The 24187-nt window shown below is 37.1% G+C and overlaps 1 protein-coding gene across 4 annotated transcripts in view; it reads left to right on the top strand.

Moving 5' to 3' along the window:
* Positions 1–452: 452 nt before the first annotated feature.
* The window catches only part of ANXA7_2 (Annexin A7), a 36442-nt gene continuing 12707 nt past the window's right edge, over positions 453–24187 (top strand). For 2 of the 4 annotated variants that reach the window (XM_051217190.1, XM_051217193.1), the window contains exons 1-5: positions 453–562; positions 9558–9627; positions 10574–10707; positions 19487–19581; positions 22271–22475. In XM_051217190.1, the coding sequence (XP_051065844.1) occupies positions 9611–9627; positions 10574–10707; positions 19487–19581; positions 22271–22475 (451 nt within the window). In that variant the 5' untranslated portion in view covers positions 453–562; positions 9558–9610. Of the gene's footprint in view, positions 563–9557; positions 9628–10573; positions 10708–17044; positions 22476–24187 lie in introns of those variants that run through there. The other 2 variants (XM_051217192.1, XM_051217191.1) reach the window with 2 other exon arrangements.

Below are 24187 nucleotides of genomic sequence, written 5' to 3'. Positions count from 1 at the left end.
GAGGAGTATAGACCAATCACCAGTTCACTCCATTGCACTCTATCCTACCCAATACTTTCCAGTTGTTATTTATCCTTTTCATCATATCTACTTTCATTTCTCAACGTAATATATTCTTTAGTCTTCCCCTACCCCTGTCTCCTTACATTTTACCCTTTACAATTCCAAGTTAGCTGCTGTCTTGTGATGTCATTTAATGATTTCTATCCACTTTCAATATCTCTTCCACACACATAAACATACACACACACTCACTCACTAACAAATTTCATATCAACTATTTCCCCCTTAGTTTCTTAAACGAATATTTAAATTTATATGCCTTATAGAATCAATGGGATAAAGAATAAAAATAATAAATGCTTGCCAAATTTGTTCTGTTTTTTTTTTTTTTTTGATATAAATTATCATTTTTCAAGGTTAAATCTTTTTATTCTGATTGGTTAATAGAATTCAATGATTATTGACAAATCAACGAACTGATCATTATGAATATAAATGAATAAATCATCAGAATAGACATTTGATTTAATGATACGGATTGTATACTGACAAATTACAGGTAATGAAGTTTATTGTTTGATGATTATTATTCCATTGAGAATAGTTGAATTGAGATCATTATGAAAAATCTGAAAGTGTTAAATGGTTGTTTCGTCCGATTGTGAGACTTATCGGAAGTACGCCGCCATGATGTTGCTTCACGAGATTTAAATCTACGATCTATGGATTTTGTGTGTGAATGGTTAATCTTTAGACCATCGAGCTAGCATCTCATGGTAAAGAGTCATACAAGAGAATGAAACGGATATTCAATGCTTCCAGGTTTTTTATGATGGTCTAGCTTTAATTGACTAATGAATACTACCATTGAAATTATTATTATTATAGTCCATGTTTATCCATTTAGGGGTAATACAGGCTTAAGTAAGTAAGTAAAGTAATATTTGTCCATTGTAAGTACTATGGCTAAATAGTTTTCCTATACTACTGATTATAAAATTGTCTTCGATCTATTCAATTATTCATAAACAATAAACAGTTTATCTGGTACTATGGTTTTGATTACAGTAAAAGAAAATCTTATCTGAGATTATGCAACTTTTTGTTGAGACTATAATTTCTTGATGAATCAATCAGATAAAAGATAACACGTTTTCATCCATTTGGGTAAATAGCGTTTTGGCGTTATAGCTGATGTTTGTTCGTGATGAAAGGACTAAATCTAATTCCTAACCGTAATCAGCATTTACTTACTTGAAAACATATATATATAGATATATACTGGTGCAAAGGGGCACCGAATACATATACATTACACAAGTCACTTGATTTGTGTGTGGGATGGGATACTGCCTGGGTGCCCAAACTGAAGTAGGTGGTTTTCTTAGAGAGGGCCACACCCGTAGCCTTCTACCTAAAAGTTTGACCCACAAGACAGTGGAGCAACGTCAGGAGATGCAGTCTCACTAGAGCCGGTGACAAACAATTGGTTCATACGCCATTTGTTCCTTGAGGATCTCGGAGCCCATGTACATCATTGGTTTGGAATGAGTGTTTTCCAACTTCCATAGTTGGATCCTCCACATACCCCAACACGGTTGAAGCGTTGGACATTCGTTTTCCATCCTCTCAATTTCGTGGACAACACCCTCACCTTCTCGCGGCGGGCGTCTCAACTTTTCGTCCAGACAATAATTTATGAATGAACCAATCAGATTTAAAATAACAGGTCTTGGATTTTGGCGTGAAATTCATTTATCCATTTGGCTAAATAGAGTTTTGGCATTGTAGCTTATGTCAACCTCATGATGAAAACTTTAAATCTAATTCCCAATCTTAATCATCAACTGTAAATCATAATTCTAATTCATCAAACAGGTTTCTAATCTTTATTTGTTCCTAGTTATTAAGTGGACAGTTTCAAGCTCATTACAGTATCACTCAAAAGTTGTCCACAAATTATAATCTTATCGAATTTTCAATACATTTCTCATTCTAAAAACATTAAATCTACAATATTCAATCACCCAGCAGGTCGGCCACGGCCCGGATAGCTCAGTGGTAACGTCTCTGACAGTGAAGCTGGGTGACACGGGATTAGAACCGCCAGGGAGTACTAGTTCCCTCAAGATTACAGGTACACCTTGCTGATGAGTGCCAAGTAACATGAAATCCGGGTCCAGGGTTTCCTGTCGACTGCCTCCAACCAACATCTAATCACAAACCGTCTCTGTTTTCATTAGAATACAAAAGAGTTAAGATATAAACTAACCATTTTGGTGGTATTTCTTTAGTCTCTAAGTCATATGATTTGTATTATGTTGTACATATTTTATTACAAACAAGTAAGTAGGTGTATTCTTTTAACGAGTTCGTTTTCTATGAGATGAGATCGCTAACTTCATACTCAAACCTCCTTCTTTATCTGGGTTTGAACCTGACGGTAACCTCAGAGGATCTCAAATCAGTGTTAAGTAGATGTATTTGATACCTAGTAATAAATACACATTGAAGTAAATGATAATCTAGAATTCTTTTATATGAAATCATTCAATTTCATTGTAGATTTCTTTAATCAACATATCAATGACATGTATTCCTTATAAGGATAGATTGAACTTTGATCATGTTATGAGTATGACAAATATTACTAATAGTGTAGTGAACGAGAACACTAGTGGGGACAATCGAATGTATTTGACACAAAATTATAGGACTTGTCTCTCTGCTGCCAGACATTCTGTTCACAACTAATATCATCTACTACTTATGTCCATATAAGTAGCACACACCACAATAGAAGTGAATAATAGACTCGTAGTATCCCTAATTAATTCAAGTTAAAAAATGTAAGCCATTAAAGGCTTGAAGGCTCTGAGTTTGTTCCTTGATGATGTTGTGGATGTACATTAATTAGGAGTCATATACTACAATGAAACATCTACCCACTAATTATTGATTTTCAACGATTGTTCTAACTATGATGTATCCATAATGTAAGATGAGAAAATTCAATATATTAGTTTCAAAGTCATGTATATAAATGTATACCTAGTAAAAGACTTTCACAAATTACATCATTAAGTTTTATCAGTTGAAGATCTATTGCGATTCAGGAAACATCGAACTACTGTCTCATATCAGTATGGAACTTCTTTCTAATGCTCATTCACAACACCTTCAGGGTTTGAATCTAAGATGGCTGTGTACCGCAGTGAACGCTTAAACATTAGACCCACTACTCTTCCTCCTTAATTGTATCATCTGAAATCAATCTGAGACGAACACAACCAACAAATTAAACTAATATCCACAGGATCACCTTGGTTCTTAAGTGATCCAAGAGAGAAACTGAAATGCAAGTGTCCAAATAGATGTCCAATGCTTTCTGTTGATGGAAAATGTTAACTTTTAACAATTGGATCACATATTGAATCTCATATTACAGATTGCAATTGATCAATATTGGCATTAGTGAATCCTGAATGGATTGTATTTATATAGCCATTTGATCACAAGTTTTAGTAAAGAAGGTGTTATGACTTATGCCTCTGTCAATTATCATGTGACAAAATAGCCAATCACAATATCGACTTTCATAGCCTTGTTCCTGTGATAAATGAACAATGAGTCGAATAGCACTAGCATTCTTTAGTCAACTATGAACCCTTATTGGTTCTTTGTATAACAGCTTCTCTCCTAACTCAGCTCATTCAGTGCAGAACACATATATCAGCCTCCGCTAAAAGACTCATAGTTACTAACACACTTAACCACATCACATAATAAAATGAATATACATATAATATTTCTTTACACCTGTTACTCCTCGTGAAGGGACATAGGCCGCTCACCAGTATTCTCCATCCAACGCTGTCCTGGGCAATCTTTTCCAGCTCTTTCCAGTTCTTATTCATTCTTTTCATATCTGCTTACATTTCCCGATGTAATGTGTTCTTCGGCCTTCCTCTTTTCTGCTTCCCTTCAGGATTCTAAGTGAGGGCTTGCCTCGTGATGCGGTTTGATGATTTCCTCGATGTATGACCTATCCACTTCCAGCCTTTTTTTCCTAATTTCCTCCTCAGCTGGCGTCTGGTTTGTTCTCTCCCAGAGGAGACTGTTACTGGCGGTATTCGGTCAATGCATGTTGAGCATCTTGAGTAGACAACTATTCATAAATACTTGTACCTTCTTGATGATGGTTGTTGTAGTTCTCCAAGTTTCATTCAGCTCCGTACAGTAGGACTGCATTGACTTTCGTGTTGAAGATTCTAACTTTGATAGTGGTTGACAGTTGTTTTCTGAGTTTCATATGTCCTTCAATTGTAGGAATGCGGCTCTTGCCTTACTAATCCTCGCCTTTACATCTGCATCCGATCCTCCTTGCTTATCGATGATGCTTCCTAGATTTGTGAACGTTTCCACATCTTCCAGAGTTTATCCATCATGTGTGAATAGGTTGTTGTTCTCTGTGTTGTATTTGAGGATCTTGGTTTTTCCTTTGCGTAAACTGAGGCCTACTGATGCATAGGCTACTACTACACGAGTTGCTCGTGTGTATGTGGTAGATGGGTTAGTTCATCTGCGAAGTCCGAATCTTTTAATTGATTCCGAGCTTTCCATTGTATTCCGTGCTTTCCGTCAGATATCAAGGTCTTCATAATCAAGTCAACTACCAGAAGAAACATAGTTACAACATAGTTACTCTATGATTATACACTAAGAATATATGTAACAATAGTCCATAAATAATTTCCATTTGTTACCATTCATTTATTCCTCGGTCGGATCTAGCAGAGGATCTGTGCTTAAAAGTGGAATCCAAAATAAGCGTTCTGTCCCATTTTTGGGATTCATCATTTAAGTGTATCCGTATTGCAGTGTTACTGTCTACAATGAGACTTGAACCTGGCTTAGCTCGCGTTAAACGCCAACTCATTATACACTAAGCTTATCAACATAGATGCTTCAAGGATGTTTTCAACATCAGCAACAAACTCACTAAGTTACAGTGAAAGACAACGTATTCGGTTAATTCGATTCAATTTTTGACTAGGTTAACAATCTTTCAGATCTAAGCTCTAGATATAAATCTTTCATGATTATTCTTTAAATGTAGATAGATATTTGCTTGACTACAGAACCTACAGAATCCCATCATAGACAGATTAGAACTTTGGTACATCTTATTCAAAGAATTTGGCATTAATCAGAATGTTACAGTGATAATAGTGAAGAAGAACAGAGAAAATGTAAAGCTATACAAATTGATTACTAATTAGTAATCAGTATCATAATTGATTATAATAAACCAACCACTTACTTACACCGGTTACTCCTCGTAGAGGAGCATCGGCCGCCCACCAGCAATCCTCCTATAGCTCTTCTAGAGTTACTACCGGTCCCAAGCCCAGATAAAGGAGGAGGGTTGACTTGACATTACATGCACTATGTTGAGATTAGATGGTGGTTGGAGGTGCACCCGATATCGAGTCACCTAGACTAATGGCCATATTGCAACTTTGTCGATAGGATTCAATCTGCACTAAGAAGAACCTGACACACATGACAATGATCACCACCCAGTGACCAATCAATCATAAATACATCTCAGCCCTACAGGAGGTCAGTGGCAGCACGGATAGACCAATAGTAGAGTCTCTGATTGTGAAGCTGGGTGACATGAGGTCAAATCCGTCAGGAAACATCAGTCCTTTGCTGAAGAGTGCCAAATAGCACGAAACCTAGGTTCAGGGTTTCTTATCAACTACCTCCAACTATCATCTTACACTTCTGTACTATTAAGTTGGAAGTTTAGTCTAGGACTCATGCTTTAGTTATCTGGTATTTAATTCATTTGGTGCTATGCTGACACTTTTAGGCATATGAATAAATATGAACTAAAATGATAGTGCTAATCATGAGCGGTTGTATAGTCTACTCGTATCTGTCTACGGGCGCTATCTTAACTTATTGTATTGAAAGACGAGCAGTTTTATAAACTCAAGGAAAATAGTACTTTATCACAAAGTAATGAAATGTCAGAGGTGTTTCTTTATTTTATAGTTTTTATTTATGATCAATATTCATTTTTAACCTATTTCAATGGAGAGTACACCTTCGGTTTTGGTACCGGGGCAGTATCACAGCCCTCACACATATCAAATGAGGTCTGTGTGGCGCATATGTATTTGGTGCCTCCTTGTACCAATATCTATGTGTTAAAATAATAAAATAAATAGTCGAAATTATGAGTCAATTGAAGCTAGACCAACATAGAAAACCTGGAAGCACTGGAAGGCCATTTCGTCATACTGTTGGACTCCTTACCAGTGCACATCCACGATCCCGTCTCGCAAAATTCAAACCCATGACCTATCGTTCTCGCGCGCGAGCGCTTCCATGTTTTCCATGATGATCCAGCTTCAATTGACTCACGATTTCAACTATTGAAATTACTATAATACTCACAAAAACCCTCTTCTGATAATATAACTAGATGTTTCAGAGGGGGTTTTGTGGATATTATGGTAATTTAATAGTTGAATTCAAGAGTCAATTCAACTGAAAAGCCGTGATCAGTAGAATTCAATCACGTCTGTTGTGAGGCAGTAACTCACTAAAGACAATGGTAGACGGTGGCGCAATTACGTGAATTGGTTGAAGTTAGACATTAACATCACTAGATGCCGGTCGGGTCAGTGGTCTAGATGTTAAGCGTTCACGTGCAAGACCAATAGGTTCTGGATCCGAATCCCGTGGGGCAAGATTGTAGATGCGCACTGTTGACGGGTCGCACATTAGGACAAGACAGTCGTCCAGTGCTCCCAGGTTTTCTATGTTAGTCTAGCTTGAATTGACTCATGAATTCAACTATTACATTCAATCATAGTCTGAAAAGAACAATTAGACAACCTTGATAAAGAATTCTTTAAGCTGTTTGTTCATCCATCTTCTTGTTAAGTATTGATCTATTCAATGAATTCGTTTTTATTGGTATCAAAGTAAGTGTAGAAAGAAAACTGACTATGAAATAGAATGAAAGACATTGCAGACACTTGAGTAATCGAACCTTAGATTCCTTCAAATCTCAAGTTAGAAGACAGAAGACGAATGTGTGAGGGAACGTATCAAAGATGGTACAAAACTCTCAGATCTTTATAGTTGTTTTTTTTATAGTAAAAATGAAATCATCATTACAATCATCCAATCTATGTACAGTAGTTTTTAATATTTGTCCAATCGGACATTCTGGAATATTCTTTCAAAAGATGATTGGATGAAATGTCTTCGGTTCTTTCAGTGCTTCTTAGAGTTTCCTTATGTTCACCTGGAGGTCATCCTCACAGTACTTGACGATTCAATAAGAAAATATAACATAGAAATTAATAAAATCTATAAGAACGAAATTAGTACCTCATTCATTGTATGAAATGAAAACGAATACTGTAGTATTAGTGAACTGATTAGCATAGTGTTCATTAAGAACATTGAAGGTCCTTGATTAGATATATAACTTTGGCAAGACTTTTATTTATGGATGAACCAATTATATTTCGGCGAGAAATTTATTACTCACCCATTCGGCTAAATAGCGTTTTGACATTTTAGCTGATGTCAGTTCGTGATGAAAACCCTAAATCTAATTCCTGATCAACTGTAAATCATCATTCAAATTCCTCACACTGGTTTATAACGTTTATCTAGTCCTACTTATTAGGTGAACATTCTCAAGGTCAGTTTAGCGTCGCTCAAAGATCGTCCATTAATTATAGTCTCACCATATCTTTTAATATCATTAATTCATCGAGTTTACGAGTAGTTAAGCGTAATGGGATGACGTCTCAGTGTTTCTTTAAGTGATATCAATTTGTGATTTTGAAGCTTTATTTACATTTCACAAGAAAAATATCACATGACCACGAGCATACAGCTACTAACAGGGAAGTTCTACTTACTGCGTTCTCGCGGCTGAAGTGTTGGTTACGAAAAGTGAATGTCTGGCACTTTACCCGAGATGCTAGATACGGAGGATCCACCTAGGGTGCACATGGGATCCAGGATCCTAAGGAAACAAACGGTGTATGAACCTATTGTTGGTCACCGGCTACTATGAAAGTGCATCAGCTTACATTGCTCCACTGCCTTGTAGATTAAACCTGAAGGTCAAAGTCTCGATGAGTGACCTTCTCAGAAAACTAACCATTTCGGGAACCCGTGCAGCATGCTAAGCATCACACAAATCGAATGATTTAAGTGGCGCATATCTATTTGGTGCCTTCTTGTAACGATGTTTGTGTGACCTCCAGACCACTGAGCCAGAATCCAGTAGTGCAGAAATTCTATGTCAGTCAGTTCACGATGTTGTACGACCAGTGTCTTTAGTAAATAACTAACTTCGTCACACTTGATATGGTCGAACTCTATTGGTCATGGCTTCTTAGTAGAACTCCACAAGTTGCACGTCGAGGCTCATCATTAATGAAAACATGATTATTATGTGGGAATTCGCTCAGATTGTAGACTTTTCATAAATTAAATCATGAAGTGATTTTAGCTGGAGGATCGTTGAGGACTCGATAGTCTAGATGACATCACTTGGTGATTTTAACTAAGAAAATGATACAATCTGCGAAAATTCCCCGAAACAAAGAGTGTATGCACCGACGCTATTGTGATCGATTCTCAGCCATATCGCCTACAGTCTCCAAACATTAGTTACGATGGTCACGCGGACCCCAACCAAGTAGTCTGCATCTACCAACATGACTCAGATGAGAAGTTAGTGACTTCAAGCACTGATGCCGCGTTTTAGTTTGGCCACCCCTAATTTTCTTCCGACCCCTAACCCAACACTAGTGAGCATTGCGCGTGGTGGTAATCGGTGTTCAGACATATGCAACACGTGGCCCAACCATCTCAGTCGATGAAGATTCACAACCTCATCAAGTGATTTACCATCATTCCCGAATACCCTGTGTCTAACCTCACTATTACTTACCAGGTGATCCCAGCAGATGCGAGTAATATTTATAAGACATCTGTGATCAATTACTGGTGGCTTACGAGTATACTCCACTCTTAATGGCCAGGTTTTATAGCCTTAAATTAGAATAAACCAAAACTACTACACAGTATACTCATCCTTTTGTTGATAGACGGAAATCTCGCCTTCACCATAGGTGACGTAATTTGGCAAAAGCCAAACGAGTTTCCTGAATCCGTGCAAAGATTTCGTCAGACATCAACTCATCACTGTCATGCATCTTAACACTCAAAGTAAAGAACAATAAATTGAAAATAACAGCTTGAAATGAAGTCCTCAACGAAAAGTATATTCCTAAATGCAATAATCACCCCACTAACCGAATAGAATATTACGAGAGAATGCATAATACAACATAAACAATGAACACTGATAACCAGATTCACAAACATGTATCTTATCCTTCAGAACTCTATTTGATCAGCTGCAGTAGTAGTTGTTGTTGTTGTGTTTTGCCTATGGATACTGTAACTTCACATTTTCACTAAAACCTTTTTATTTACTTCAGGCAACTTATAATAATCGACTGTCAAATTGTAGTTCAATCTGCCGACTTATTAAATGGCCACTGTTTCTGGGTAAGTTTTTAAAAACATTTTTAATATATGCTGTTAAGAATTTCATGGATTGGTTGAAGTTAGACATTAACACCGTTGGATATGGATTCAGTGATTTAGAAGTTAAGCATTCGTGTGCGAGACCAATAGGTCCTGGGTTCGAATCTTGCAGTACGAGGTCGTAGATGCGCACTTCTGAGGAGTCCCACAATAGGACGAAACGGCCATCCAGTGCTTTCAGGTTTTCCATGGTGGTTTAGCTTCAATTGACTCATGATCTTAACTATTAAATTGTTGTATAATAGTGAAATGGTACACCTCGTTTTGTTAAGCAATATTTGAAGATCATTTCATCATGATGTTAAGTTATGTTACTGATTGATACTGTACAGCTATTTAATTGTCGCTTAAGAGTCTTTCTCAGTAATGATCCAAATATCTCATACATGAATGTGCTCTGCAATTAAAACTCTCCTCTGACAAACACGATAACTCAACGAAAATGACTCCTACTTCCGTTACTGCACGATGTAGCATGATGGTCAGTAGATTACTTATCATAAATACTTGAACTCTAACAAGTACAATATCTTACTGTAACTATCAGGGTTTACAAAGCTATCAGTGATCCTTTACATCACCCTATTATTACCAATCAAGATACCGAATAGTTGTGTTTTAATAATCTTTGAGGGAGGGTAATTAAAAATGTTCTTCATAACCGACTGACATCAGCTGATTCAAATGATTAAACAATGACTCTCAAATAAAGATGGAATCTAGTTCGCGCGTTTCGTCCCATCTAAGGCTCATCAGCTGGATGTACCTGCATGTCAGAGTTGATATTCACTACGGGACTCAGACCTAGAACCATTCGCTTCAAATAACATTACATTATCCACTTAGTCAAACTTATTTTCTTAATACAACAATAATGTTATTATTATTGTTATTATTATTTTTATAGATTTGGAATAACACGTTCATTAATTCATGCATTTGATCCACATGGTAAACATTACACACCGACAATTAAACCAACAACTGGTTTTTCAGCATCCGCTGATGCTGAACGATTACATCGAGCTATGAAGGGTGCAGGTTAGTAGAAAAAAAAATTATCGTATAGAATGTTATTTGAAAATTGATTGTTTGTTTGTGTGTGTGTGAACAACCAACTTTAGTCAATATAAGTGTGATATCTATCATGGTCGAGTAGTTTTCTATTCATTTAGTGTGTCAATGCTGCATACACTTACTTACTTAATTACACCCGTTACTCTCGATGGAGCATAGGCTGCGATCAGCATTCTCCAACCCAGTCTGTCCTGCGCCTTATTTTCTAGTTCTATCCAATTTTTCTTCATTTTACTTATGTCTATCTCCATTTCCCGGCGTAATGTGTTCTTTGGTCTTCCTATCCTCCTTTGGTCTTTAGGATTCCATGTGAGGGCTTGCCTTATGACACAATTGGGTGCTTTCCTCAATATGTGTCCTATCCACTTCCAGCGCTTCTTCCTAATTTCTTCCTCCGCTGGGATCTCACTTGTTCTTTCCCACAGTTGGTTGTTGCTAATAGTGTCTGGCCAACAAATCCGAAGTATTTTGCGTAGATAACTGTTAATAAACACTTATATCTTCTGGATGATGGTTTTCGTAGTTGTCCACGTTTCCGCCACAAACAGCAAAACTGTCTCGACATTTGTATTAAAAATCCTGACTCTGGTGTTGGTTGACAGATAGTTGTTTTGAGTTCCAAATGTTCTTCAGTTGTAAATATACTGTTCTTGCTTTGCCCATCCGCGCCTTTACATCTACATCAAATCTCCCCGTGATACTGCGCAGATATGTAAAGGACTTTACATCTTCCAAATCTTCTCGGTCAATTTTGATTGGGTTGGTGTATGTTGTGTTGTATTGGAGAATCTTGCTTTTCTCTTTGTTGATGTTGAGACCTACTGCTTCTGAGTCTGCTGCTACACTGTTCGTTTTCTCCTGTATTTGTTGTTGCGTGTGTGATAGAAGAGCCATATTATCTGCGAAGTCTAGATCGTTCGGCTGCATCCTAACTGTTCACTATATCCCATGCTTCCCCCCCCCCAGATGTTGACTTCTTCATAATCTATTCGATCACCCGAAGAAAGAGAAAGAGTGAGAGTAAGCAACCTTTCCTGACACCGGCCTGTCTTATCCATTGTTTTCTTACGTACAACAATGATATACTAAATGAACAAAGAAAATGAAAATGCTTAAAACTGTCAAATATCACACATTTATTAAACACTTCAAAATGTCGGTTACTTTTTATTCATTTAAGTTAAATTGAATCTTGAACATTGTAGTTGTGTTCATTGAAAATAAATTGTTGATGTTTATCCTTGAATTTGATTGTATAGACAAACAGGATATAAATAACCAATGAGAATTCCATGATACATAGATTTTTTTTTTAGTGTGAATGAACTAGAAAATGGACATTTCTGGGGGGGGGAGAAAAAGATTAGTTACTACTATTCTATTGAAACTATCAATTACCAAGACGACAATTATAAATCGATTATAATATATTCTACATTGATGTCTAGGTATATTATGTAACCGAGACAAAGTATTGTGTAATATATTCTGACACCATTGGATGCCATCCAGCTCAGTGGTCTAGAGGTTAGGCGTTCGCGCGCGAGACTGATATGTCTTGTGTTCGAATCTCACGCACTGCTGAGGAGCCTCACAATAGGACGAAACGGCCGTCCAGTGCTTTCAGATTTTCAATAGTGGTCTAACATCAATCAGTCCATGATCTCAATCAAGAATTTAATAATCTCCACAACCCTATACTGATAATATTTGAGATGTTTTTCTTGAATAACCAGAATCTCCAGCGACCCTGTTTTTCCATTATAAAGTGACAATTAAGAAAAGGTTATCTCTAATGATAATACATCTTAACTTCACATGTGGATTTCTACAACGGACTGTAAAATTTGAAGATGTTACGCTCTCGCTCTGTTTACACACTTCTACGCTGTGGATAACTACTTTAAATCTAGATTAAGACCTTGACGGGATAGGCTAACTGGCTTAAACTTGAGGCTAGTTTGTGTGAGTTCGAAGTGAGACCAACTGTTTGGGGTAGAGAGGAAAATACTATTCTATCACCTAATTGGCTGACAAGCATGAGAGAGAAGACAAGTCAACTGGAACACTACTGAAAGTTAAACATTAACACCGTTGAACATGGGTTCAGTGGTCTAGAGGTTAAGCGTACGCGCGTGAGATTGATGGGTCCTGGGTTCGAACCATGCGGGACGGGATCGTGAATGCTCACTGTCTCATACTAGGACGAAACGGCCATTCAGTGTTCCCAGGTTTTCCAGTTAACCCTTCGCCTTTAATATTACACACTCGAATCGTTAGGACTTCACTTAAACTAGTTCTCATCCTAGATACTTCAAAAATAGTATCTTTTCATGTTGTGGGTAACAGAGTGGTAAGCAATCAGATATCTTGATAGAATCCCTACTTCTGACTGATTATACACTTGCTATTAGTGAAGAATATAGAATTGGTCATCTATCTAACACATTTTAACTGTCATATCTCTTTCCTTATTACTCAAATTACTGCTGGCAATTTGTAAGGGGGGGGTAGAATTGTTAAGAAAATTCTGAAATTTCCCATCCCGAATTTGTTTGGCTTAACAATGTAATTTAGTTTTATCAAACAATGATCGAGGACAGTATAGTTTACAGATGAGATTGGAACAACAGTGAATCGATTGCTATTCGGGGTTAAGTATTTAAAGTAGGGATAAGATATTTAAGATTAGAGTTCTCATCATGAGCTGACATGGAGTCAAGGCTTGTTTTTTCCAAGGATTCAGTGTTTAAGGTCAAAATTGAAGGAAACTTTAAAGTTCTGTGTGTCTATTTCAACTGGTTCATCACTAGGCTATTCCTTCACACGTAAACAGCAGTGAGCGTTCATGACCCCCATGTGGGATTCGAACCCAAGATCTTCGTTCTCGCATGTGATTGCATAATCGTGGACGTGTACTTCTGAGGAGTGCCATACTAAAACGAAACGATCGTTCAATCCTTTCAGGTTTTCAATAGTGATCTAGCTTAGACTGACTCGTGAATTCAACTGCTATATATGTATGTGTTTTTCATCTATCCGCTTATTGGTTGTCGGTGATTTAAACACTTTTTATAAAAATTCAACTCACTCATTCTGTATTTACGTATTTTGGCTAATTGCTAATACATCTAAATTCATTGCTCTGATATTGGTCGTCTGCACTTTGACCGTTTCGTCCTAGTATGTGACCCCTCAGTAGTGAGTGTTCACGATCCCGCCCTCTGGATTCGAACAAGAGACCTTCAGTCTCATACGCTAATATTTAATCTCCAGACCACTAAACCGGTATCCAACGATGTTAATAGTTATTTAAAACTTTCTATTTGTATTTGAATCAACCCAGGTAGCATTAATATAAGAAGCGATTATTGACTACAATTTCATGTACCATGTAATTTGCCTGGTTTGCCTCATGATATCAACTAGACTATGTGAATATCTGGTCACTATAAATAGATCTCAGAATGTTATTGATTTGAACAATGACTCAATGTAGAATTTAGGATAAAAGGCTTCTTCCTATTTCAGCTTCAACTATCGGATATACTTTCTTCTCAGAGTTGATATTTCTGAAATTCTTAAGAACCACAAAAGTCATTTATATGACTCAATAACTAATTAGATACTAATCTAAGTTAGACAATCATTAAAAACTTGTAAGCACTTAACAGCCGTTTCATCTTCGTGTGGGACTCTTCAGCAGTGTACATCCACAAACTCATATGCGGTAATGGTGCCCAGAACCTTCGGTCTCGCATGTGAACTCTTAACCTTAATTCATAATTCCGATGTAACTAACCACAATTTATTCATTTTAACACATTAATATTGATACAAGGAGGCACCGAATACATATGCACCACACATATCATTCGATTTGTGTGTGGGCTATGGTACTGCCCAAGTCCCCAAACCCAAGCACACCACTTTCTCAAGTGGCTACACTCAAAGCCTTCGATCTAAAGGTGTGATCCACAAAGCAGTGGAGCAACGTCAGGAGATACAGTCCGATGGTAGTTGGTACCCAAAAATTGATTCATACTCCATTTGTTCCCTCATGATCCTGTACTACATGTGCACCATTGATTTGGAATGAGAGTTTTTCAACTTCCGCATGTGGTCTCTCCGTATCCACTAATTCAGTTAAAGCGTTGGACATTCGGTTTTCGTCTTGTCAATTTCATAAGCAACACCCATGTTTCGAGAAGTAGTGAGTTGGACTTCTCTGACATTGGTTGTATACGCATGGTCATATGAGAGCATTTGTAGAGGGAGAGAGGACTCTCCCCACTCTCGACCGTACTAGAGCATTGGGAGGGGGGCAACTAACTACAATAGGTAACAAGTTACAATCTTGACATTCATCACAACATTGATTGATAAGAGTATACAATCATCTATAATGAATAACAATTAACCATAATAAATTCATTGTCAGTCAGTCAGTCAGCTACAACGTAGGACCAGGTACATATATGCATCGGATCAAGTTGGCATACCTCATTAACACAACAAGATGAACATTAAATTGATAGAATTAATTACTTCAGTGGTAGTAATATATAGAAGAAAGATTGTGTATAAGGATATCGTACAGGAAGAAAGAATTAGTTCGTGGAAAGAAAGATATGAAGCAATTTTAATCTCATAGTTTAAGGGAAGACAGAGAGTATATACACCGACGCCATTGTGATCGATTCTGAGCCATGTCACCAAGAGTCTCCAACCATCGGCTGCGAAAGTCACGCGTACCCCAACCAAGTAGTCTGCATCTACCAACATGGCTCAGACTAGAGGTTAGTGTCGTCAAGCACTGATGCCACGTTTTGGTTTGGCCGCCCCTAACTTTCTTCCAACCATCCCCAACACCAGTTAGGATTGTAGGCAATTAATAATTCATTAGGCTTTTGAAATATTTATCATATTGTTAAGTAATTAAAATACATTGAAATTACAATCTTCAGTATCTTGGCAACTTATTTATTTAACCAAATAACCAGTCTACTTTAATTAATTAACTAGTTACCATAGTGAATAGACTATATTTATTTATATTCTTTACTTATTACCAGTTCTAACTTGCATTATGAACTGGTCTCTCTCTCCTCCCTCTCTCTCTCGGTCTCTCTCTCTCTCTCTCTCTCTGTGTGTGTGTTTCATAAAGTTATGTATTGCAAGAACATCAATAAAATCACATTCTTGAAAAGTCTTTATTGGCATGAAGTTTCAAATGTAGAACTATATAGTAAACCATCTATGAATGATTCTATAGAAGATACCTATTTCTAAGTTAATAATTACTCAGAGTTGATCATGAAAAGAATCTGTTATATTCTTATGACCTATTGAAATAGCATGTGATAAGATTGTTAATTATAACACAATGATTGATTGAACAGACTAAATATTATATAATAAACCAATATGAGCAGACTAGATTCAACTCTGAGCTCTTATTGATCTTTCAAGATGAGTAACTTCTTGTTTAATCAAGTCAATTGAGTCCAGAACACTTAGTTGAGCCTTTGCTATAAGAATCATACATTTCAAATATATGAAGTTTATATTTAAGCAAAATAGAAAATGACAATTATACAAGATCAAATCAAAAGTGGCTGTGATTGTAAGAGACTGTTACTAATGAATTATGAATAAGTTAAGAATGGTAAATCGTATCATAATAGTCAATCAATCAAATGGAAGCTTATGATAAGAGAAATATGAATATACATGTAACATAGTTACGTAATAGTTATAGCCCCTAAATGCTCTGGTACAGCCGAGGGTGGGGAAAGTTCGCTCTCCCTATCCAAATGCTCTCATATAACCACGCGTATGCAACCACTACCAAGGGAGTCCTACTCACTGCTTTCTCGAGGCGGGGGTGTTGTTTACGAAATTGAGGGGACGAAAACCGAATGTCCAACGCTTTAACTGAATTAGTGGATACGGAGAGTTCACATGCGGAAGTTGAAAAACTCTCATTCCAAATCAATGGTGCACATGTAGTACAGGATCATGAGGGAACAAATGGAGTATGAATCAATTTTTGGGTACCAACTACCATCGGACTGTATCTCCTGACGTTGCTCCACTGCTTTGTGGATCACACCTTTAGATCGAAGGCTTTGAGTGTAGCCACTTGAGAAAGTGGTGTGCTTGGGTTTGGGGACTTGGGCAGTACCATAGCCCACACACAAATCGAATGATATGTGTGGTGCATATGTATTCGGTGCCTCCTTGTACCAATATTAATGTGTCCAAATAAATAAATAAATTATAAATAGTTGTATAATAAGTATATATAAAATAAAAGTCCACAAATAGATCCTAACGGTTACTATTTACTTCTTCATCACCTATATATAACAGAACCATTTTGACCAATCATTGCATATGAATAAATGATACAGGAAGACAACTCGTTCTAATGTTAGTTACTGTGTAGAACATGATTTGCGAAAAAATTTACCGCCTTTTTGCTTTTCGATAGTTTAGATCATAAGTCAGTTGAAACTAAAACACCGTGGAAAACCTGGAGACACTAAATGGCGTTTCTTCTTATTGTAGGACTTCTCAGCACTGTGCACCCACTGTCCCGCTTCTCGAGATTCGAACCCAGGATCTATTAGTCTCGTGAGCGAACACCTAGACTCTAGACCACTGGGCTGGCCGGCAGTCAACTGTATTATTGTCTAACCTCAACCAATTTACGAAATCGACTGACACATCCTCCATTGTCATCAGTGAGTTACTATCTCACAACAGACCTGCTTCTCACTAGAACCCCAGGATATACCTCTTGAAGCCAGTCATCTATTATCGTCATGAACTTATTACACTATTTTCAGCCTAACGTCATAAAACTTCATTGTGTTGAATTTTCGAAATCTATGTTTACAAACATCATGGAAGCCAAATAGAAATAATATGCAATAAATCATTTATGGCTAGTTGAAAGACCTAATTTTTAGGGAATCCAGGATGCTAATTTCGCCCCATTTGGGGCGCCCATTTCTAACCACAATCTAGCCCTGTCTATAATGCTTGTGATTATATAGTAAAATCGAGGCAATCCGTACAGGATACACACATGCCAACAAGAGACTGATCAACTGGAATCCTAAACAATATTAGGAAGTGGGTAGTTATTTAAACTCGGTTGTTAAGAGAATAGCACGATGTCGTTTGAAATAAACGGCAACGAACTTAAGTTCTGGAGTGAACATCAATTGCTTATCCAATTGGATTTTATTTACTTGAAGAGGTGCAGTTGACTCTAATTCTAGTTCTCTGATATTCCACTAATTACTCATTTACTTTAGCTACTATTCATGACGAAGGATTAGCTACTTATAAGTAGCTAAAATGTGTTAACGTAATTTTTTGCAGTTTGATGTTATTTACCCCAACAATGAAGACCTGAAAATAAACTTCATTTCAAAATACTTTAATAGTTTGATCATTAATATCAGGTGTTTTGTGGATATTATACTAATTTCAATAGTTCAGATCATGAGTTAATTGAAGCTAGACCACCATGGAAAACCTGGAAGTACTGGACGACCGTTTCGTCCAACTGCGGAGCACTTCAGCAGTGCACATCCATGATCCTGCATCGCAAGATTCCAACCCAGGATCTATTGGTGCCGCGCTCAAGCGCTTAAAATCTAGACCATTGAGCCAACATCCAGAGTTGTTAGTATCTAACTTCAACTAATCCACGAATTTAGCAACATATCCACCATTGTCATCAATGAGTTACTATCTCACAAAATACCCGGTTGGACTGCACTGGTCACTACTTCTCAATAGAACTCCAGGAAACACCTCTTGATGACATCATTATTAACCTTTTCTCAGGAAAAAAACGTCAGGATAATTGTCAGTCGCCCTGAATTAAGCCTTAAGATTGTGAAGCAGATTTGTATCTCATGTTGTTGCTTTTAGAGGTGATAAGTATACTGAGTTCAATAGTTTAATAGTCACGCCTTTACTATTTTTATAGAAGCTATTTTTAACAGTAAAAATTTTCTAGATAGAGGTAAGCTATCCCATTTTTCAAACAAGTGACCTGCATTTTATTTTGTATACCTTGGTTTTCATTGTTTGTTGTTGCCCCTTGTAGTGACATTATCTACTTCTTCATTTCCAGTTTAACTGTTTCGGGTATGCTGAAGGCACCTACCAAAAATATTAGATGGTCGCACATTATGGTGAACTGATTGGAAATAGGTTTGTACACAACTAGACTTTGACTTAGTAGTTCATACGTTAAGCATTCGACTAAGACTAAGTGCCCTGGGTTCCATTCTCGATGGAGGAGTGGTGGTTGGGCTCTGCTAAGGAGTTCTATACTATCATAGAACATTTATCCAGTGCCACTAGGTTTCTAATAGTTACCTCGTTCTCTAAACCATCTGGTTTAATCGTGAAGATTTCAATGTTCTCTTGAACAACATCGCTACCACAAACTTCAAGTAGACGTGGGGTATTCAAATTTCATAAAATATGACTGACATCATATCTTGACGACCTTAATCTTGATTTAGTGTCATCGAACCCTAACCTGTTGTTGTCTATAACTGTTCAGAAGAACAATGAAGATCTAACAACGGAAACCTATATCTTAGAGTACGAAGCTACGCTAAAAGCTTACTCATTTTCAAGCTACCGAACTAGTTATACATATTAGTTTGTTTTTAATTAATACATTTCAATATTCCATTTCTATTTTAAGGCACAGATGAAACAGCAATTATCAACATATTGGCACGTAGAACAAATTATGAACGTCAAGAATTATGTCGATCATACAAAAGTTTATATAAACATGTAAGTAATAAGTAAGTAAGTAGCGAAATAAACATAAAATCAAGATGACAACTGATACTGCACTCATATAATACTTATCAAAACTGGATCAATGTTTTATGCTGTTGAAGTAGGCTGGAATTATGTTAGGAGCGGCCAGATCAAAACATGGCACAAATCCATGAAGTCACTGATAAGTGGACTAAGCCATGTTGGTAGGTATAGACTAACTACCTGGTTGGGATCCGCGAAACGATAGCAATCGATGGTTAGAGATCTTGAATGTGACATGGCTCAAAATCGTTTGCAATGGCGCAAGTGCATCCACTCTTTGTGTTCTCCCAAATTCTATTCTTCTCAATTCTTCATATCCCTTTCTTTTGTCTCTTTCCAAATTTGTTTCACTGAATTATACTCCTTGAATACCATCTTCAAATCCTAATGTTCCCGATCGTTGCTTATACTTTTACTACCTATACCACTAAGGGATTTGAATCGACAATTGTATCACTGTTATGATGTATCATGGCAACTCGAACTGATGTACGTACGTACGAAGTTCTACGCTGTTAACTGACTGACTGACTATCAAAACTGGCTACAACAACTAAAGATAGAAGGCATGTTTGTGTACGTGGGCTTACTAAAACTACTAAATTCAAATTATAGAAGACTTAATATTAGCTTGAATAAATAAATCGTATAAAAGGAAATGTATTCAGATATCAGGTTGATTTATTTCCAGGATCAAGCAAGTTCTGAACATCAGTATTTGTGCTCTCATTTTGATGTGTGCTATTAATGTCGACACATATAAGTAGTATGTATCACCGATCGAAAGTGAAGTGTCTGACGGAATAAAGTTAAGTAAATCAACAAGAACAAGAATGAGGACAGAAAGTGACTGGTGGGGAAACGAAAGAACATTCAAGTCTGAAACAACCGATGGATATTTTGCAAATGAACTATTTACTGTATGGTTCAGAAATTTGATTATTATCTACGATTGTATGTTCGTTTCTTCGGAACTTTATTGTAATTGTTATATGAATGATTGTAAGACGTACGTTAGTCTGGGAAAACGTTGAACTCACATTGAGAAGCACCTTAAAGAAGAATAGATCATTTCTCGAAGCTTAGCATTTATTTCATTCGATGATCAATATTCTTCGTTGAAATTAACCATACCTACCAGACTGTTATGTCTTGAAACCGCCGTCCAATATCACGCGTTATTTCCTCTATAGCTTAGTGCTCTTGACTTAACTGATTACACCTCAACCAATCCTAGTGACCATAAGATGACATCTAAGTTCTTATTAGTTCACTAATCGTTAGATTTTTCCTATATCCAGCCTTGAGTCCAGAATCAGGAATCAGTCCCAACGAATAGTATATTTCAAGCAAAGGTAGTAAATATGCAGATATATCAGGAAATATCACACCAGAAAATGAAAAATCGAAGTGGAAGTGCAGTGAATAAGAACACAGATGAGAACAACCGACTACAGAGTTACATGATAAAATAGAAAAACCATACTGCAATACTACATTTACAATATGTTCATTAATTGTCTTAATTTCAATGTGCTTGTTGATTGACGATTGACCTCAGTACCAAACTTCTGAAAATTCTTTGATGTTTTCGGAATGATCGATTTAGGGGTTTTGAAGATTGTTAAGTTTTTGTTGAGATCGTGAATCGATTGGTGTTAGACCAACATGGAAAACCTGGAAGCACTGGACGGCTGTTTCGTCTTATTGTAGGACTCCTCAGCAGTACGCATCCACGATCTCCCTCGCGGGATTCCAACCCAGGGCCTTCAGTTTCGCGCGCGAACGTTTAACCTACTGAACCACTGAGCCGGCATACAATGGTGTTAATGTCTCAAATCAACCAATCAACGAGATTACGTGATCATCTTCCATTTTTGGAATTGCCTATAATCAAAATTTCCAGATTTTCTTAGTTGAATGTGTGTCCTCACCAAATGTCTACATGCAATTGTGCACATGTGGAGAAATTCGAACACTTCACTTTTATCTGAAGTTTGTGCTGATGACATCGTTCAGAAAAACGACGAAAGCTCTATGACCAAATCATCCAGCTCAGAGAACAAAACACCATCTCATAGTTGACCTATGTCTGAAATTTACACTGAGGATGTTGTTTAGTTGTACAAATAACTATTAACACATTGTAACGAATGAGAACACAAGTGGGGATAACGAAGATGTAAAACAGTTAGTCCCTTTGATAAATTTTGATAGTTTAGTAAGAAGACAAAGATCATTACAAACTATGTGATGATATATTATCGCAATATATTCCGAACAATTTGATCACAATGACCAGCGGAGTTCAACCAGGTCGGTTGTGAGATAGTAACTCACTAATGACAATGATGAATGTATCACTCGATTTCGTGGATTAGTTGAAGTTAGATATTAACATTATTGGATGCCGTCCAGCTCAGTGGTCTAGAGTTTAGGCGTTCGCTCGCGAGACTAATAAATCCTGGGTTGGAATCTCTCGATGCGGAATCGTGGATGTACACTGTCAAGAAGTCCCAAAGTGGGAGGAAAACGCCGTCCAGTACTCCCAGATTGTCCATGGTGATCTAGCTTCAATTGGTTCATGAATTCAAATATTATAATATTTACAAAACCCCTTTCTAGTTATTTTATATTTTACTTTTTTTTGAAAAAGGATTTAAAAGACGATTTGAAATCGGAGACTATTGGAGACTTTCGTAAAGTTTTATGTCAGCTAGTTGTTGATACACCTTATATGTTGGCTAAATCATTATATTATGCAATGAAAGGCTTAGGAACAAATGATCGTGTACTTATTGAAATATTTACCACATTATGGAATGATGAAACAAGAGCTGTAGCTGATGCTTATAAACAAGGTAAGTTATGTTTAAAAAAGACGTTTTAACAAACACATTGTTTGAATACTATTTCCTATATACCTAATTGGGGGGATTTGGAGGGTGTAGTTTGATTCATCTGGATAAATTGAATTAAGTTCTACAAATTTAGGTGCTTTTGTGTACCTATGTGTGTGTGTGTGTGTATGATTGATACCTCATGGTTGCCATGTGGGGTGTGTTACTGATATCGACAGATAGAAGTAGTATGCATGACCATCAAATGAAAGTGAAATGCCTGGCGGTAGAAGTTTAAGAAGATCGAAGCGAATGAGAACGTGAACAAAGAATGATTGGTATGGAAACGAAAGAACAATCAAGTCTGAGACGATTGATTGACACTTTACAAATAATGTATTTACTGTATGGTTATCAAATTTTACTAAGATATTTTGTAATGGTGTATTCAAATACATTCGATGGTTACCAATAGTGATCTACTTTACTACAGCCCAAACTTCGAAAGAAATTTCTCCTTGAAGGATCTAAATAAAAATTTTAATTATTAAACTACTATCTTGTTGATCTGCAAGTGTGACAGCAAGCCTGACTATCATATTAGGTCAATCATTTCTGTCCGGTTTAAAAACGACGAGGTGGAAAATTAGTCACTTACTGGTTACTTGGAGACACATGAATTCTTAACAGTTTTGTAAGAAATTGTAAATAAGTAAAGATAGATGATAGCTAGCAGTACGATCCAGAACGCACGTTTCCTCCTATTCGGGACTCCTCATCTAGATGTACCTGCATCGCAGAGTTGGCGTTTATTCCGGGATTCGAACCCCGTTCGCTTCGAACTTCATCGCCCTATCCACTTAGCTTATCCACCTGAAGGGGACGGTACTGCGTTCGAGTACCAGAGTGAACATCAACTATGGAATGCAGGTACATCCAGATGACAAGTCCCGAATAAAACGAAATGCGTATCCTGGATTCCACTACTAGCCACAAACCATCTCTGCTTACAATGCTTGTGAATTAAGGCAATATTGAGGCAATCCGTACAGTATGCACATATTCCAATAACGGACTGATCAATAGCAGTACTAAGCATCAATGGGAAGATTCAAACAAACAATACAAAATGAAAGTGGAATTGTAAATGTTAAATTTCGTCATTACAATCATCCAATCCCTGTGCAGTGGTTTTTACCATTCGTCAAATAGGGAAACTACATGTCAAGATTCCGGAATATTCTTCCAAAAGGTGATTGGACGGAATATCTTCGATTCTTTCAGTGCTTCTTAGAACTTCCTTGAGTTTACCAAGGGGTCATCCTTATAATTACATAATTTTCATTTATTTTATTTCAATTATATCTCCTATGTTTAGTGTTTCAATTCATTGGATAATAACTATCTCAAGTTTACTGTCTAACTTGTCAATTTTCCCTTGATTTTTTTATTGAGATCATGAATCATAGCTGCGATAAGTGGAACTAATCCGTGTCGGGTAGAGACAGGTATCTACCCCTCAGTACAATCGAAGATGGTCGCACAATCTCGTGGATTGCTTGATGTTCGACACTAACACTATCGGATGCCGACTCAGTGATCCAGTAGGTTAAGCGTTCGCGCGTGAAACTGAAAGCCCTGGGTTGGAATCCCGCGACAGGTATCCTGGATGCGCACTGCCGAGGAGTCCCACAATAGGACGAAACGGCCGTCCAGTTCTTACAGGTTTTCCA

Source organism: Schistosoma haematobium, chromosome 6 (assembly GCF_000699445.3).
Source record: "Schistosoma haematobium chromosome 6, whole genome shotgun sequence".
In the NCBI taxonomy this organism is placed as follows: domain Eukaryota; kingdom Metazoa; phylum Platyhelminthes; class Trematoda; order Strigeidida; family Schistosomatidae; genus Schistosoma; species Schistosoma haematobium.
This window is presented reverse-complemented; position numbering and strand designations above follow the sequence as displayed.